Source organism: Pelmatolapia mariae, linkage group LG6 (genome assembly GCF_036321145.2).
Source record: "Pelmatolapia mariae isolate MD_Pm_ZW linkage group LG6, Pm_UMD_F_2, whole genome shotgun sequence".
In the NCBI taxonomy this organism is placed as follows: Eukaryota; Metazoa; Chordata; class Actinopteri; order Cichliformes; family Cichlidae; genus Pelmatolapia; species Pelmatolapia mariae.
This window is the reverse complement of record NC_086232.1, coordinates 26,481,599-26,501,437: the sequence shown is the minus strand read 5'-3', so window position 1 is coordinate 26,501,437 and position 19,839 is coordinate 26,481,599. Positions and strand designations below refer to the sequence as shown.

Below are 19,839 nucleotides of genomic sequence, written 5' to 3'. Positions count from 1 at the left end.
CGCATGCTCATGCTGCGAGTGTCACGTCGCTCGTGACGTATGCATTCGCGTTATGCTCTGAAGTCATCGGTCTTTACCGGCAACTGTTGCCCTGATTTGCAGTATTAGTCTTTCCCTGCTGATCTCGAGCCCCTGTGTAAACACACATCATGTACACCAGCCCCGAAAACAAGCAGAGACTTTCCACAGAGCACCTCAGTTTCAGACATTATTTTTTGTGAAGAAATTAATCCACATCTGAGTCTAATAAGTTTCCATATTCAGTAAAAATGTTATTCAAGACTTTTTACGATTACTGGTGGAAGCCTGTCCGCCACTCTGGTTCAGACTGGAACATCTCAACATTGTCAGATTAAATATTTTACAGACGTCACACAGTTCATGCCTACAGGACCTGCGAGCCTTTACTTTACCTCTGATGCAGCAGCAGAACAAAATTTCATGTGTCTTGTGAAACATCTCACTAAAATACTCCAAAGAGAATTACATTAGACCTGTGGGGATGGGGCTTCACAAAGCTTTATGCTACTTTGTTAATATTTTCTGATTGTCTGATCTGACTTTTTGGGCGTTTAGCTTTCAGCTTACATGTTTGATTCTTTTGTGCCTTTTTAAGATTAATTTTTGGTGCCTTAAACAGCAACTGTCTGACTAAATTTGAACTTTTAGAAAACGCTTTCAGGAGAACACAAAGTTTCAGCAGGAATGTGTTGGGTTCCCAATTCGAAGAAACCTTTTAGATTTAATATTTTTAGACGCAAATGTGTTCACATTTTATTGATGCAAAAAGAGGAAGTTTATAGGGTTCACCCTAAACCTGCCAAACTCTGTTCCTCAAGAGTTCATCGTATTTTGGGGTTTTGAGTTTTTTCCCCCCCTCGCGGTCAACCAAAATTTTTAGCAGATTTCTCTTTAGAGGAACAAAGCCACTTGTTGAAATGTCAAGCGTCATATAAATCATGCTTTCTTTGTTTTGTTAGATAACTGCTTTGGTGCTGTTATGAATAAATCTGTCCGTCAGAAGTATTTTGATTTTGGTTTAACATCAAATGTGAAGCAACGTTTCTGAGGTTGGATGAGCTGCTCTGGCAATCTGGGCCTTTTTGTTTTTTTAATGTGTCAAAACGCTTCATGTGTTTTTATGTATTTTGAATTTGAATTTGAGTTTTCAAATTTTGAATTTCAATGACAATCATCAAAACACTTCCTTATTTAGTGCACCTACTTTGTTTCTCACGGCTGCAATATGTGGTGACTGGTTTCTTCATGAAAAAAAATGCACACCTGCAGCAGAAGTACCCTTGTAGGATTTCCTTAACTTTCTAATGCTCTGTGAGTTTTAGAGATTATGACAAATCCTTTATGTCTTTAAAGTGTGTTTTTAAAGTAACTTAAAAAAAGAGTTAAAATTAGAAAAGAAAATTTGTTCTTCTTTATATTAATAGTTCACAAAATGCCTGATTTCAGTGTTTTTCAAATACCCCAAAAGTATGAGGCAAAAACTGCCGTCTTCTACATTAACAAGTAGGAGTTGTGTCCCTCATGTGGCGATTCATCCAAACTGCAGCCGGTTCTCTGAACCTCTCCTGCTAACACAGGCCTGCATACACACTATTTGCAGCCTCCCTGGTTAAATTATAAGCACTAACCAAACTGTTATATTTTCATACACACAGCAGGTGTAGGTGATACTTACATGTGAAGGGTGGAGTGGTTAAAGGATGCTGCTAAACACAGGTCAAGACACAAGAAAGGGTGATGTAGCACAAACATCTCTCTCTCTCTTTCTCTCCCTCTCTCTCTCTCTCTCACACACACACACACACACACACACACACACACACACACACACACACACACACACACACACACACACACACACACCTTTCACTGAATGACACGTAACTCAACAGCCACCCGCCAAATTTATCAGGAGCACCTGGCTGATTCCCATAAAGCTTCCAATCACAACCCAGAGAAGTCACAGTGACCACACTGGGCTGCCATGTGGCGACCATCAGAGACAGAGCAGAGGTGACAAGGCTCTTTTTAAAGAGTCAAACAGCTACAGGTTCTCCTGCACTTTCCTTGGTTCGCTCCTTGATCACCCACCTCACCCGTGTGAGTTGAATCTGTTGAAAAACATGCCGGGCGCCCTGTTTCTCTGCCTCCTAGTGTCTTCTGTAATCGCTGCAGAAAAAGGTAAACTCTTTAAGAATTCTCTTGACTCTCTTTAGTTCTCGTCACTGCTCTAAATGTCAAATATTACAATTTCTTCCTCTAAGTTCATAACAGTGTTGCAGATTTACTGATATCCTGTACATGTTTGAACTACTCTTTCACAACTGTGCTCCAGACTAGAAGACCTGTATGTTTTATGAATGGTTTACCCATTTAAAGAAAAAAAAATTCCCTTTCCCTAAAAAAACTTTCCAGCTCATTTGGGTGATTTCCTGACTTCCCAGTGATGAGGTTCTCGCTTGTGAGAGAGAAAGGCTTCTACAGGGTGAAAGTGGTTAAAACTGGGACACTCACCCCCGTTCTGTTAACCGTCAGGGCTGGGGGGCAGAGCCCGCGGGTACATCACTGCAACCCCCTCTGGCCTCTGCTCCGTGGCTGCTGGGTGACCTCTCGTTTGGGGCTCTCCTCAGCTCTTCCCAGGAGGGTGGCACGGTTGCCCCTTTGGTGGTCCTCCTTGGGTTCTGGTACTCTGGGGCCTCTGGATGTCTGGGGCCTGGATCTCCTCCATACCTGCCCTGGGGGACAGGGGTATGGCTCCCCGCACTCCCTAGCAGATCATTACATGGAGAAACCTTTTGAATACAAGCGTGCTGATCCACACAGGTGTACACACATGTGTTCACAGACACAAACTACACCTTTCTTGGCTGCTACCTCAAAGCACATTGTGCGCTGTCAATCTTGCGTGCTGCAAAATAACATTTAATATTTAGTATCTACTGTTATCTACTGTTAGCTAATTTATTGTGATGGTGTTGTATTTATTATGTTTCTCTTTTTTGTTTGTTTTCTCTTCTGTTTTTTCTTATCTCCATACAGGTGATCAAGGTGTCCTATCCTCCAGTCATGTCTGTACCATCTATAACAACAACAATCAAATCAAATAAATACATAATTAAAAAATAAAAAAAACCTGGGACACTTTTTCACAAAATGTTAAGAAAGAATCATAAAAATTACAGATACGCATGTATTTATCCTTGTATGCCAAGTGTATCATATTTTAACAGTTTGGGTTAGTTTTTTGAGACTTTAGCATCATCACTGTGATTTCCCCTGGAAAAAAAAGAAAAACTGGCGCGATACATTTTTAAACATTACATTGAAAAAAAAAAGTCAGATGTAGCAAATATGAGAAAAATTAAAACTCTTATATACAAAGTACTATTTCATTTCATTTTTTTTTTATTTCATCAGAAGGTTCAATAACCTCTACATTTAAAAAAAAACCTTGACTTTTCTTGAATTATTTGATGATTTGGGGTTTAAAGGGTTAAAAAAATATGCTATGTCACTTCTCTTATTCTTTTATGTCTAATGCCATCTTCTGGGTTAAACAGACCCTAACCAGGAAAAATGGCCCACCACTGAAAAGATCAGATAAAACTGTACAAAGTGTTGTTTCTTTGCATTTTAGTAACACATAAAATTGCATTTCAATGTAAACAAATAGGTGACATTCTATAGCAGTTAATAAATCCACAAAAATGTATTGAATAGGTTAAACTTCAAATACAAAAATACTTTACAACGTCTTTAGTAAAAGTAAAAGCATTATGATGAAGACCCAATTTATTATGTTGTTGTTTTTTTTTAACTCTCTGAGACTCAATTACTAAAATTCCTCATGCCTCCTAAAATCTAGCACAAAGCAAAATCAGTTTCCATCGACAAGACTCCTTTTTGGTGCCTTGTTTTTTCTTATAATCCTCATGCAGACACAGATTTATTGTTTCTAATTTGGAATATTGGTAGACTACCAATAAGAAGGAAAGTCCAGGACTTTCATTCTATACATTTTGATATCAGCCATTTATATTATTATGTATTAGCTGTACTAGTAGCATGCCTTCAAAACTAGCAGTCGTGGTAGTGCAGTCAGCAGGCTAAAGGTCAGCCACTATGCCCTTTGACAGTCCTACTAGAGATGACACAAGCCTGTAAGGACATTTTTCTTTATAGTTTACACCACAGGTGTCGAACTCCAGGCCTCGAGGGCCGGTGTCCTGGAGGTTTTAGATGTGTGCTTGATCCAACACAGCTGATTTAAATGGCTAAATTACCTCCTCAACATTTCTCGAAGTTCTCCAGAAGCCTGGTCATGAACTAATCATTTGATTCAGGTGTGTTGACCCAGGGTGAGATCTAAAACCTGCAGGACACCGGCCCTCGAGGCCTGGAGTTTGACACCCCTGGTTTACACGATAAGCACTGACATCCTGTATCAGGGATCTCCAACTCCAGGCCTCGAGGGCTGGTGTCCTGCAGGTTTTAGATATAACCGTGGGTCAACACACCTGAGTCACATGATTAGTTCGTTACCAGGCCTCTGGAGAACTTCAGGACATGTTGAGGAGGTCATTTAGCTATTTGAATCAGCTGTGTTGGACCAAGGACACATCTAAAACCTGCAGGATACCGGCCCTCGAGGCCTGGAGTTGGAGACCCCTGTCCTATATACTGCATATGTGTGTGTGTCACTAAGCGAGTGCAGACTTTGTTTCCTGGTCTTATTGAGACACTGAAAAAAGGAAGTACAATCTCTCTGCACAGTTGAGTGTTTAGTGTGGACTGTCTCCTCTCTTCCTGCCTCAGACAGCGCCCTTCCCAGACTGAATAACACCAAAGATGTTGAAGCCTTCATCGACTCTGCTGAAGTGGTGGTCATCGGATTCCTAGAGGTCAGACAAGAAAATTGCATGTGAATAAAAAAAGGTCTCAATCATAGGCTCAGATAAGTTTTGGGACTTTTTTTTTTAAAAGCAAAGCCCACAGTAGCTGTTTTGCGGCTTAGTTTATTATGTTAACATGCATGTGGAAACCCAGACACGATGAGACAAATTAGCTGAGAGTGAGACTGTGAAGTCTCCAGAAATACAGCCTTTGTTTGCACCCCGGCCTCGGTGATGCTGCTGTCACGAATACGTTTTGAAAAAGGATCTGCTTCCCGTGGCCACACCTTTGGCAGCGCTGGTGCTGTGAGGACACAGGGTGGCTGGCTGTCCCACGGTGGCGAGCTCTTTGGCCAGACTTTGTGTGCGGGGGAAGATGGCAGACTTGACAGGAAATACATACGCATCTGAAGATCTGTGGGATTGGCTCCATTGCTCCTCTCATAAACAAGTGCAGAGACGAGGGGAAGGTTCAAGAGAGGAGAGACAGAGAGCACACAAGGATAGTTCATAGCTGGACCATGATGCTGAAGGCAATAAGAGACAAAAATATTGGTGCTGTGACTCACTAAGAATGAACACATATTACAGGCTGCGAAATGAGAAAACGGACTGCCAGAGCTCATGCAACAGACTCTCAGAAATAGACATGATTCACCTTCCTTTGAGTCAGCCTCATCTGTCTTTTCTCCCTGGCAGCTGCACTTTCCAAATTGTTGAGGGTTTCTAGTGTCCCCCTGGAGACACTGGTGTTCTCGCTCAAATTTTACATAAGATAGGACAAACAGTAACAAACAAATAGTGAGGGGGAGAAAAAGAAGAAAAAAAATGAATCTACATGGTAAGTTATGAGAGGAGGTTGAAATGGTCTCCCTCTTTGTTCCAGGGAGAGGAGAGTTATGGCTATAAAGAACTGGTGGAGGCTGTGAAGCAAGTCAGCTCTGTCCCCGCAGCCATTTGTTCCATGAAGGAGGTGTGGGCTGAGTACAACCTCTCCTCGGATGCCATCACTCTCTTCAGAAAAGTACTGCACATATTTTCAGTAATAAACGATGTACGCGCTGTCTGTTTTCATGAATGCGATGGTGATGCTGTGTGTGATGCTTCCAGGCAGATAACCACCAGGAGAACCTTGATCTTTCTGAGGCCAAGAACTTAAAAGCTGACGGTCTTGTAAACTTCATTTCTGTGAACGAGATCCGATACATCACAGAGTACGGCCAAGTGGTAGGTCCCACTCATGTCTTCTTCACAGTCCTCTCCTTCTGTCTAATATTATCTGTTAAGTTAACATTTCAAATACTTTTAATTAATTGAAAATGAATGAGTAAAAAGCAAAGATCCATCGCACAAAATCCCCTGAAAAAGAATTTTATTCCTCACATTTTAAACCCCACTCTTTTCTATGTCCTTATCACTCTCTTTTCTCTTCTGTTCCTCTCAGACAGCAGTGGGTCTGTTCAATTCAGAGGTGAAGACACATCTCCTGCTCCTTGCCAACAGGGGGAGCAAAGATTTTGTTGAGCTCAAGGAGCGACTGGGAGCCCTGGCACCCGAGTACACAGGCAAAGTGAGAATATTCATTAGTGTAATTCAGGTGTAGAAGAGCAGCTTTGAATCATTCTGACTGTTATATGCATCGATCAGCTTCACACTGGAGTGTGGAAATAGAAAGGGCTCATGAGACTACAATAAGGTTTGGCTTTTTTTGCTTCAGTACATCATCATAGTGGATTGAAAATCAAACAATCCATAAGTGACTGAAGTGCAGACTTTCAGCTTTAATTAAAGAGATTTAACAAAAAAAGTATTGACTGTTTAGGAATTACTTTCATTTTTAGACAGTCCTTAATTCTCACTTTAATTTCAAGGTAACTGGGTAAGCATAAGAGCATAACACGTTATCAAGTCAAACATGGCAATGTTATGGCATTATGGCTACTAATGGAACCGGCTTAGGTGTGCATTGCTCATGCCAAGTCAGTCACCTGATCTGAATCCAATAGGCATTCTTGTTCAGTTACTGAAGATGGTGAGGTGTCTGCAGCTCATGGCAGGAATAAATATGAATTTATGAGGTTTCAATATCAATGTCCTGCCTTTAGGTGAGAGGCAGGTTACATCTTGGACAGGTCACCAATCTATCGCAGGGCTAACATATAGACAGACAACCATTCACACATGTGGTCAATTCAGAATCCCCTATTAGCCTAATCCCATACAGTGAGAGGAAACCAAGGGGACAGCGAGAACATGCAAACACCACACAGGTGGGATGTGAACTTGGAAACTGCTTGTTGTGAGGCCGCAGTGCTAACCAACAACTTTAATATAAAATCGTGTTAATTTGTCCAGTTACTAAATCCTAAACAGTAAATGACTACTGTTGAACCTCTGCACTTCAGTCACATCTTGATTGTTTGATTTAAAATGCGCTGTGGTGGAACACACACAAAACTGTGTGGCCTGATTCTATACTAGTTGATCATTAGACTGCAAACCACGTGCACCCTTCATACAGCGCTTTATTCTACACCCTTTTATCTATCTCACATCTACACTTACAGACCCTTTTTGAATAAGCAATTAAGCTAACATGCAAGACTTTGGACCAAGTAAAACTTTATCAATCTGGCCAGTGAAAGTAAAGACAGGGATACAAAGTTCTTTAATTACATTCTGCCAAAAATCAAATAACTTGATCTAGTCTAATTATGTAAAATGAACCGCCTGTGTTCCAGTTCTTGTTCGTGCTGCTTAATGGAGTGCTGAAGTCCAACTTAAAGCCACTCGAGTACTTTGGCCTCAAGCCGAAGGACCTCCCACGAGTTGGCATCTATGATGGTAACTCTGACACGAAGTGGCTTCTACCGGAAGGAGAAATTTCTACAGAGCGAGTGCGGGAGTTCTGTGAGTCTTTCTTACGAGGAGAACTGAAGGTGAGCAGCTGTTACTAAAGCTTAGTCACTGCTCTTGACCGAACACATCTATGGTCGCGGTGTATACAAATCCAGTTTGAAGATTTTAATTTATTATGGCAAAAGAATAATTGTCTTGAACAAACAAAGGTCAGTATCCTCCAGGAAAAATTGCAATTACATTAGGCCACACTAGTAATGTACCATGAGCCATCTTCCATATATGAGCCACACAAAAGACAGGAAACCCCCCCCTCTGTGTATACCAGTTTGCTCTGTTACACCCCACAGAGCTCCAGCTGGCTGTGAGTTTCCACATCACTAAACTGTGGCATTAGAAATCTGAATTCAACTGACATCATATTCATTAAATGAATCAGCCCTAAAAAAAAAAAAAAAAAAGCAAAAATAACAGCAAAACACAAGAAAGCATCATCTGTTTAAAAGTTTAATCATAATAATCTTTTAGAGAGCACAATCGCTGATGAACCTATCGATGAGTTTAATGCGTCTTTCTCTACTTCAGACTATAGTTGTTATAGTCTAATCCAAAATAATGTGTCATCAAAAGATGGATTAAGACAGAAAGAAAACCTGGTACTGCTATTTGCTTGCTTTTTATTTTGCGTTCAGTTTCTGGTGGGCTTTTTTTTTAAGCTCTCAGCTGCAGATATACTTTAAAAGGAAAAGCTTTGACTCTCATCTTCCTTTTATAAACGGTTCAATCACATATTTACTTGAATAAAGGAATCCATTTAGCTTATAAATTTGTTGCTTCCCCCAGACGCTGTCTTCTAAAATGCTAAAAGATGAATACATTTATAACGTTCAGGATTAAATTATTAAAAAAAAAACCCCAGATGTGGCCAGCGTAAATGAAAGTGCTCATAATGCATCCGTGTAGCTGCCATGATTGTAGTTTATTCATGAATTGCAAGACTTTTACTTTGAACTTTCCTCTGAATAATGCTGAATTGATAAGCTGTCTTCCGTATTTCACTTATTGCACTTTTATTTCATTTTTTGTTTTTCAGGGGATGAAAGAGGCTGAAGAAAAGCCCAAAACAGAGCTGTAGGACTCAAGAAGAAAATGAAAATGAGCTTCTTATTTACAAAATAAAATGAGAAAATTTGAATGAAAAAATTACATTGATGTCTCTTTTCTCATAGGACTTATACCCTTTGAGCAGACAGGGAATTGTTTATATTTATGAGTGTCCATAAGTATATTATGTGTCCTTATTTATTTTCCAGTATTTGTTATGTTTTGCCTGTTTACACGAGTGTGAGTCTGTCTGCAGTCTGGTTAGTTGACCACAAGTCACTGGCCGCAAGTCGCAGTGATCTGGCGGAGTTTGTTAGTCTTGTCCACTAATGTTATTGTCAGAGCCACAACACACCAACCTCAGAGAGACTGACAGAAAGCATGCTGGGAAGATGTGGATGGAGGCACTGTAGTAAGTGGTAGTTTCTCGTATGATTCATTCTGGGGAACAGTGTTCAAATAAAGTGAAAAACACCATCTGTACAATATAAACTTACATGAAAATCACACACAGCCCTAAAGCGGGGCATCTAATTCAAGATTAACGTAAAGTTTCACTCCAAGACATATCAGGATCTAAAAAACGGAGCATATTTAGCTACAGAGGCTGTAAAAGTTCTATAAAAGAACAACAGATGGGCTGTAGACATCAAGAGTGAAAAAAGTTTGGGCTGGTCCCAAAAATATTCTCTCAAGCAAGAAGGGAATTTCAAGGCCCAGACTGGGATCAGTATAATTAGTGGTGCTGCGCTGCCAAGCGGATACATCCGGCGGAATTGGGAAAGCCTGGCAGGTGAACATTTCTCCGAGACCAGATGGAATATACAGTATGTGTCCCCCGCCATCTGAGTTTGTTTACGGCTACAAGTGAGACGGCTGACAGATGAGGCAGTGTTACATAAAGTGCTGGGGGCGGACAGACATGACAGCGTGTTCATCAAAAGGGCAAATTATAAGTTAAAGCCTCTGTAGGGTTCACATTTCCTTACGCCTGATATTAAATATTGCTGCCCCTCTCGTGCTCCTCTTAAATAAACAACAAGATCTTCTATCACCAGAAATTAAAGTATGATTTTATTTGCATTTGTCTTGCTTATTGTGTTTATGTTACTGTCATTTTTAATCAAGGCTCCTTCTGTCATCACATCAAAATACAAAGAACACCTGATTTAAGATACAGAATCGCATGGCCTCCTGTGGTTCACAGATGATTTTCTTAATTTACTAAAAAATTCTGCTCTGGCTGTTTTTAAATTGAAACTTTGGAGGCTGTTATTTTTAATAATTTGGTAATTTAGTTCTGGATGCAGGTGGGACAAGCTGATGAACATCTGGAGAGTATGAGTATGGGAAGAAAAAAACACATAATGAATAATTCAATCATTTCCTTTTAGAAACAAGCAAAAACTGTTATTTGCTTTGTTTTCCTCAGAGCATAGAGTTTAAGTACATGTAGTTTCTGTTGCTCTTTACCTTATACATCTTCAGTGCAGCAGACAGACTGCAGCCATGCCAACTGCAGATGTTCTGGCAATAATGTGACCACACAAGCTTTACAAGTTTGTACAAAACTGTAGCTATTTGTGACACTTTACTCCATCATGTTTATACTTTGCAGTCATTTTTGACCCAGATGTGTCCTCATCCACTCATTCCCAATCGGTCGTGGCAGATGGCCGTCTGTCCATGAGCCTGGTCCTGCTTTAGGTTTCTTCCTGTTAAAAGGGAGTTTTTCCTTTCCACTGTTGCCAAAGTGCTTGCTCCTAGGGGCTCATATGAATCTTTGGGGTTTTCTTTTTTTCCCCTGTATTATTGTAAGGGCTTTATCTTACAATATGAATTGAATTTTAATTGAATGTGTCCTTCAGTGTGCACATAAGCCTCCTAAGACCCGAACTCTTTCATGGCTTGCATTTATAATTTCTCTTTGCTATTTGGGTTGATTGGGATCTGATGAATGTAAAAACAAAGAATTGTCTTTTTACCTGATTTTGCTCTACAAGGGCTGGATATCCACATATGTGTACATTTGTTTTAAATTGCGATAGAACAGTGGCAGTTAATGCCCTCATAAGTTGATATCAGGCCCTTGTAGAGCAAAATTTAGTATTGTGGTCTAGACAACCCAAAATGTGATATCCACATATGTGGACGCCAGGTCCTAGGAGGTTAAATATGTAGAAGGGTTTTCTTTAATTTCTGCTGTGTTTATTTGTAAAATTAGAAACAACCTAATGTATTACTTTATGTTATTACTATTGTTATTCATTATTATCAGGCTGTTCTAAAAGCTTCCTGAAAATTCAGTTCAGTTCACTTTTATTTAAATAGCACCAAATCATAACAGCAGTTTCCTCAAGGAATTTTATATTGTAAGATAAAGACCTTACAATGATACAGAGAGAATCTCAACAATTATTCAACTCCAATGAGCAAGCACTTAGCGATGGTGGGAAGGAAAAACTCCCTTTTACCAGGAAGCAAACGCTGACATGAAGAAGACAGATCAAAAGGCACACTGTGGGAGGGGGGCAGGTATTAATAATTAGTAATGATTAAATACAGAGTGGTGTATATACATATAGTGAGTTAAAATGTTGACTGAAGAAGAAATACTCATGGTAATCCCCCAGCAGCCTAAACCTGCTGCAGCATAACTAAGGGAGGATTCAGGATACCCTGATCCAGCCCAAACTATAAGCTTTATTAAAAAGTAAAGTTTTAAACGTAATTTTAAGATTAAAGAGGGTGGCTGTCTCCCGAATCCACACTGGGAGATAGTTTCACAGAAGAGGGGCCTGAAAGCTGAAGGCTCTGCCTCCCATTCTACTTTTAAGGGACCAAAATTAAGCCCAGAGTCTGAGTGCAAAGAACTCTATTGGGGTGACACGGTGCTATGAGGTCTTAAAGATAACATGGTGCCTGATTATTCTAGAGCTTGTATGTGACAACAAGGATTTTAAATTAAATTCTGGTGCCAGTAAAGAGAACCCAATATGGAAGAAATATGCTCTCTTCTTCTAGTGCCTGTTAGTACTCAGTATTTTGGATCAACCAAAGGCTTTTCAGGGAGTTTTTAGGACAGCTTGATAATAATGAATTACAATAATCCAGCCTAAAAGTAATAAATGCATGAATTCGTTTTTGAGCATCACTCTGAGACAAAATGTTTTTTCTTTTTAGACAGAAAGAGAAAATGCAAAAAAGCAGTGATACTTAATTATTTAATATGCACATTGACATATCCTGTTCAAAAATGACTGTACAAATTAAACACGATGGGGTAAAATCGATGTGACAATTAGCTACAATTTTGTACAAACTTGTAAAGCTTGTGTGGTCACATTATGGCATGGCTGCAGTCTGTCTGCTGCACTGAAGACCTATTAGGTAAAGAGCAACAGAAACTACATGTAAATGAACTCTAAGCTTGGAGGGAAACAAAGCAAAAAACTGTTTTTGCTTGTTTTTAAGAGAGAATGATAGAATTAATTATGTGGTTTGTGCTTCTCACACTCCAGATGTTCATCAGCTTCTCCCACCTGCATCCAGAGCTAAATTAAGTTTTATTTATTTTGACACCACTACTGTATCCCTCTGCTCTCTTCTCTTTCCTGTCACCTTCTCACTCACTGCAGAAGGTTGCCCCTTTATCCTTCCCACTGTTGGCAAATTTTGCTTACAATTGATCATATGATTATTGTGGTTTTCTCTCTAATGTTACTGAATTGGTGCTTCATAAATGTCACTGACCTTAGTTGAATCCACTGGTTATAGAAACTCTTAAAAAAGAGTATGACACCACTTATATTACTGTAGCTGGTGATCATGGACAAGATAGTAAGGTCACAGCTTCAGCTGCTTGATTCTGTAGTTTGCACTGTTGTAGGTGTTAGATTCATGAGCGAGCTCATGAGCTTGTGGTATTGATGGTATAAGCCTCAGGGCCATCTTTCATGACATATGACATGTGAAGCAACAATCTCTTCCTCCTGCTGCTGAACCCAAACATGATACTCTCTGTTCTCTGGCTCTCACGGTCCTGTTGGGCTAAACTAAGCAGTAACTTGGCTCTTACAGCCCAAAGCAAACCTCATAAATCTGCATCTAAAACTGGCCTCTCAGTAAGACAAGTCTCTAATAAGTAAGCAATAAGTATACTGTAGGTAACCGTCGTAGCCAAGTGTGTAACTGGTGTTCCCCAGTTTTTCAGAAAAATAGGCATAAAAATGTCATGTGATGCTGTTTGTTTATTCTTCCAAAAGGTAGAGGTAATGTATCTGACAGAAAACAAAAATTCTTTACTGCATTTTAGAGTAAAGGCATTCTCACAGTACTTTCTGAAAAAATTAACATTCATTTGCATTCAGTTTATAATTTTATTGTCAACATGGCTCTTTACATTTCTGCATTATTTTCTCAAGGTCCTTTCCACAATGACAATGCTAGGAAAAGAGAAAAACGATGTGAACTGACAAACTCACCTAGGGCTTATCTTATTATCAGGGGTTGGATAAATGCAGAGTGGTGTATATGCATACATAAGTGAGTTTAAAAAACAAAGATTTATTTGTAATGGAAAATGTTTAAGATTCTGCTCTTCTTCGTGTCAGGCTGCCCTTACTGGAAAGGCTGTAGCTCATAAGGTAGAAGAAGTCAGTATGTGTGCATCACTTAAATTATCAGTTTAAGTTTGCTTAAATATGTTATTCAATAGAAACAGGCAGTTTTGTGTTTTCCTGCCTATTACACAGAAACTCCCAGAGGTAATTGAGTGGTAATAACTTAGAAATGACCATATTATTACATTCTAGTTTCTGCCTTGGTACTCAACTATTACCACTTTTTTTTACTAAGCTGTAATAGAAAGTGCTACCCAGATTTCCATAACACCTTCCAATCTGAGCCACTATTACAGGTAACATCAGGTATCATATTTTGGTGTGTTTTACTGCTGTGGTTTGCAGTTGGTTCACAGATGGCATACTTATCTTTACACTCCCACCTTCTCCGTGTATGAATCCTATTAAATAATTCTTCCCTGCATGATGCTGGAACGTCAGTAATCGCTGACCCCTTCCTACAGGCACTTAGAGACATCATGTCAGGCCTGCATACGGTGCTGTCTCACTCAAAACAACATTGCATATCATGTGAATAAAATCTAACAGACCTTTAGTCTGTTTTTTCTCTCTTTGACTGACCTCAAATATTTCGTGCTCTTCTTTTGAATTCTTGGTGTCGCTTTCTATTCTTTAAAGGGCTAACAAGGCAGAAAGAAAAGGACTTTCCCTCCATATATTTATAGTGTGCAATGCTCTGAAACCACATCGATGCACTTTACAGATTTAGATTACTGTGTGTATGTGTGTTTACTACATGTATAACAAAACTTTTATTACTCACTTACTTTGTGCGGCACACAAAAAAGCAAAAGCCACAAGTGTTTTTCATTTTTATTATCAGTATGAAGTTGTAGCTTCATATGCTTATTAAATAGATGGTATGTGTGTGATGTCGTGTAGTAGTAGTAGTGTGTGTGTATGTGTGTGTGTGTGTGTGTGTGTGGGTGTGTGTGTAGTGGGGTGGTGGGGGGCAGCAGTTTAATATTGATGGGGTTTTTTAGGAAATGTGTTTTGCTGGCTTGATGAAAGGTTTTGTGGTAAGTGTGAAGACCCAGCCATCCAATTTACAAAAATAGCCTTTATTTTGAAAGATGCAGATGGCATCTAAACATGCAGAAAAAATGTAGATAGCTATAATGTATTATTAGAGCTTCCTGCAGGAGAGCTCAACCTAATAAATTTTTTTTGTTCTTCCTCCTGAATGCCACAAAAAACCTTCTGTTTGTCGAAACATGACGTCACAGAAGTGTCTTGTGGTGGTTTGATGGATCAGGTGACGAGAAAGAGCACCGGCTTCAGCACCATACAGACCTCGTGTGCCAAAATGTGCAGTGAGGATGTGCTAGAAGTCCATGAGATGTCCAACACCACTCCCAGGGAGGCTGATGTAGCTGACACCTTCAGATCAGACAGAGCCCTACTCTGGCAGTTGCTGAAGTTTCGTGATGAGGATGGAAATAAAAGCTCCATCCTCTGCACAACTCTTACAAATTTTTAGTCAGTGAAGGGGAAAGCATCTTCCCACCCACTCCGTATGCAGAGGGGACAGACTGCTGCCAACCTTAACTGAGGACACAGTCAGGTGGTGGAAAAAATACTTTGAGGGTCTCTCTTCAATCCCACTGGCACACCTTCCATAGAGGGAGCAGGGTATGGAGACAAGGGGTATGACTGTGGCTGGGGTCACAGAGTTTTATATAAACTCTGGTGACAGGGGCCCTAAGACCCAGAGTCCCTTTGCCCTTGGATTGGTGGTGGCCCCTATTTTAAGAAGGTGTGTACAAAGTTCAGGGAGATCACACTTCTCACCCTCCCTTGGAAGCCTCAGCCTCCCTTTGTAGACATGAGAGAGGAGAGTGCGTGTGTGTTAGTCAACCTTCAGGTTCAGTAGTAATATTGAGGTTTTCCAACAGGCTGTTTTGGGTGCTTTGGAAGTATCAGGCCTGTTGTTGCAGGCTATCTGATCCCCGTACAGCTGTAGGGAGAATTTAGTTTTTATTGCTAACAATAAATTAAACTCATTCATGATGGTAACTGGACTACTACCTAGAAAAGAATTTCTAGGTGTAGCTGAGATGGATGTAGTCTCAGGATCTCATTTTGCACTGGGGAACTTTACAGCCACGTGTGAAGCAGTCTAAGGCCATAGTTCTCCTCCCAAACAAGGTGAAGAATCTACTTTGGGTGGGGAATAAATTGCTGCCTAAAGTGAAAGAGTGCAAGTGTCTCAGGTGGTTGTTCATAAGGGAGGAAACAAGGAACCTGGAGATTGACATTCAGATAGTTGCAGCGTCAGCAGTGATGCAAGTACTGCCATCTGTTATGGTGAAAAGAGAGCTGAGCATGAAAGGAAAGCTGATGACTGAGCAGTTGATCTATGTTCGTACCCTTAGTTATGGAAACAAGGACTGTATGCCAGAAAGAATGAGATCACAGATACAGGTAGCAGAAACAAGCTTCCCTCAAAAGGTTTCAGGCCATCTGTTAGACATAGGGTGAGGTGCTCAGTCAGTAGTGCCTCAGAATAGAGGCACTTCTTCTCCACATCAAACGAAGGAAGCTGAGGCATTTTAGCATCTAAGATGCCTGCAGGATTATCTCCTGGGCAGAACTGTTTGAAGGGGCTTGAAACTGGGGGTGCTGAATATATGAGTGTTTGTGCGTGCACGCATAGTGCACAGATGTGAGGCACAAACACAGGTGAGCAAATTGATTATGAAACACTTAAAAAGTATACCAGTCTTTCAACTACAAGGTTTCTTTAGACACAGCAGTCAAGATGTACATATACACACACAATAACCTATGTGTGTGCAGCTAACCAAAACCTATAAATAATGACATGAATCGTTTTTGAAATTTAAAATACATTTATCTATTCTTTGCATTTGCAGGGGTTGCTGTACTGTACTTCCCACAGCATTGCTCAAGGTTTTTCAGCCATGTCCAAGTAGGAAGAGACAGGAAGAGAAACCCAGTAAATGCAGGCGAGATATATCTCTATATCTTTACAGCTAGCTTGGGAATGCCTCACTGTTCTCCCATGAGAGTTTGAGGATGTGGCTGGGGAGAAAGAAGGTCTCTGTTTAGAGTGCTGCCCCCCCCCCAAGGCTAACCCCCATAAGTGACAGCAAATGATGGATAGACGGATGGATAATAACATAGCTGCTTCATTATAAATCCATGTCCAGTATTATTATGTAATTTTAAATTTTGTGTCTAAGCACAACTAAAATGTATACCTCAAATTCTCTTTAACTGCTAAAAAAAACAACAACTTGTTTTGCTTTTATTTAAGTTAGATAATTTTTACTGTTAATTGTTTGTTGTTGTTGTTTGTTTGTTTAATATACTAAAGGAACAGCTAGAACTGGCATTGAGGTAACACTGTTGTATAACAGCACCATGCATGACAGTTTCTTACTCTTTTCAGATGTTACACTGTAATATTTAAATGTTGGTGAAATTTATTATGGGTATTTTAGGTACCTTACTGCAGACACAACACGAACAAAAGGAAATGTCATGCTTTTCTTCGAGCTTCCACACGCAGCCTGAGGTAATGGTTTTAAAAAATGCTGAATACAGTCCTCTAACTGGTCATTTGAAAGTTGTTTGTTGCAAAGATATGAGGCATGTGCATCATGCAACAGGAATAAAGCTGGTATGGATAAGAGTTCCAGTAAGAATGGCTCTGCTTATCCATCACCCATGAGGCCATCTGTCTGATGGATATAGACGTCTTTACTAGATACTGATTCTGTGTAAACTACACAAAGCTCAAAGAGAAGCAAATGATGGTTAGCCAAGAAAAACAAATCCCAGATTTCAACCCCACTGAAGTGTTGTCGGAGTATTTACAAGAACAAAAACTGACTGTCTTGTAGTTAGAGATATTTTCCTTTGAAAGGTGAAACACAATTTCAGCAAGCTGACAATAACGAGAAATTGTCCCTGCTTAAAAAAGGGAAATGATAACTTCTCAGGGATTTCTTTCTCTACAGGAGAGTATAACATCTTCAAACCAAATGTGAAGAGGTCATTTTCTGATTGAGATCTTTGTGCTTTTTAAAACTTGTTTTGTTTTTAAATTTATCCCCACAGGCTGACTTTTGCGTGAAAAAGAAAAAATATGAATTTACCTTCTTTTTTTTTAACTTAATACTTATTGCTTATTACTAATACATACTTAATGAATCACTTTGTAATTCAACTATTGTTTATTTGACTTTTCTTTTAGTTGTTTGTTGATATTGTAATTCACTGCTAACTATTAGCAGTAAAATGTGTTTGCGATAAAGTCTATAAAAGTCCAGGATTGTGTGAATATGCAACAGCATATGCTCTATGTCGTTTTCTCAACAGAGTTTCTTTATAAGTTTTTATTCGTATTTTTACTGGTTATGATATGACTGAATATACTGATAATCATACATGTGCAAATAGACAAAAATTAAAAATAAAATGATGTGAGACTAATGTTCACCAGACTAATGCAAAAATACAATGGAACAGAAAAAAAATCATTGGATTTATCAAAAAGGTTCCAACAACAACAACAACAACAACGTAATGGATCATTTACTAAATTAAATTTTAGTGATAAGACGATGTAATCAAAAGCCAGAGTGAGGAAGTGCTTCATAGTTCGGCCTCAGATCATTTGATAGATTGTTCCAGTAGCTCAGAGCATGAAAACTGAATGAAATAACTTAAAATCTTTGGAATGCCGAAATCATTCCCTGAAACATTATGTATCTCAGGGGATGTGATTTAAAAATACATTTGTAGGAAGTTCTTAAATTAAAGAAAAATATGAAAAAAAAAAGGAAAAATGATGACATTTGACTTGTGAGGATATTACATCATCTGCTTTAGAAAAAGATGCTCATCACTGATATGATTTGACTGCTGTGATCATACACAGTACAGTCGCTATCACATGCTTTAGTTGTATTTAAATCTGCTAGATGCACAAGAGCTGGTATAAATGAGGGACAACTGTGAAAAACTGAGAGCATTACTTGATGTCTACATCATATTATTTAAAAGCCAGGATGCGGCAGCAACGAGGAACTGTGTCTGCTGCATTTCCTGCCTCCTCGGGGATGTTATCACAATTGTTTTCTCCAACTGTGTCCCCCGAGCACTAAATCCACAAAAATCCACAAAAATGGACACTGGACGAGACACTGAAATTACATGGCATGAAGTCCAAAACAAATCCTAGACACCAGGAATAACGCTAGACTACGAAGAGCAAAGGACAACAAGGTCACTCTGCACCACTGAATCTGGCTCACTACATGACAAATGAAGCCATTTGGGGCTCTTTGAGATATATATGTATATACACGAGTCAAGTGATATGTGTGTGTGAAAGTTTGGTTATCTACACAGTATTTAAGATGCAATATGGTTTAGGTCAAAGCTGCAAACTCCAATACCTTTTTTAAAAATATACAAGCCACCAAAGCCGCACTCGAATATATCGCACAAACAGAAAACTGCATCCAAACCCGCGTGCATAACGCTGTGCATCCAACACATGGGGGTTGTCTAAATTTATCCCTCTATATGCTGAAATACGCTGACTGACACTGTGCATTGGGCCGCTGGTTGGTGTTGGTAAGCCATAGCCATGCATTGGATCTCTCCAGGACCTGGGCCGAGATGGATCTGTAAATAGCGTTTGACTGCGGTTCGAGTGGGACTCTGCAACACTCTAATTAAGCTCTGTCGCATAATGAGGCTCACTGCTGTTCCGTGTCACTCGATTAGTAGGTTGTGGTAGGCTCAGACTATAGTTTGGGGTTTGTGTGGGTGGGAGATCACATCTGGGGCAAGGAGTATAGAAACATAACAGCAATGGCAAACCTGGCAACCTCGATGTTAAAGAGGCAGCCCTGCAGTGGGTCGTCTGGATTAAAATCCAATTAAATGTTAAGGATATTTTATAGAAATCTTGTAACACCAGCAGTTTGGACTTTCAGGGTTTGTTGTATTATTATACTTCAGCGATGACGGGTCACGACTCAAAGGAATTTGAAGGGGATGTACAAGACTGGTAAACAAGACAAGTATATTAAAAAAAATGATTAGTTTGGCCTTAAAAAAATGATTGCATTATTATGCAAAATATTACTAAAAATATATATATATATATATAGTGTGGAGTTTATCCAAAAGCAAGAGAAAGGAAGTATTTTGAGATCTCAATTCAGACATTTAATTCAAAATTGATCTACAGGTCGTTCAAGTTCTTCAAAAGTTATCTTTAACTATTTCTGATGAGTTTTTTCTTTGTGTGTGAAAAATGCATATTTGCACACGCGCAC

At 39.5% G+C, this 19,839-nt stretch overlaps 1 protein-coding gene across 1 annotated transcript; it reads left to right on the top strand.

Annotated features, from left to right (window-relative positions):
• Positions 1-2,144: 2,144 nt before the first annotated feature.
• LOC134629728 (endoplasmic reticulum resident protein 27) lies at positions 2,145-8,907 on the top strand. The gene is made up of 7 exons (XM_063477250.1): positions 2,145-2,202; positions 4,837-4,922; positions 5,800-5,937; positions 6,024-6,140; positions 6,358-6,483; positions 7,655-7,852; positions 8,866-8,907. Exons 1-7 carry the CDS (start codon positions 2,145-2,147, stop codon positions 8,905-8,907), a joined length of 765 nt encoding a protein of 254 aa, XP_063333320.1.
• Positions 8,908-19,839: the final 10,932 nt, after the last annotated feature.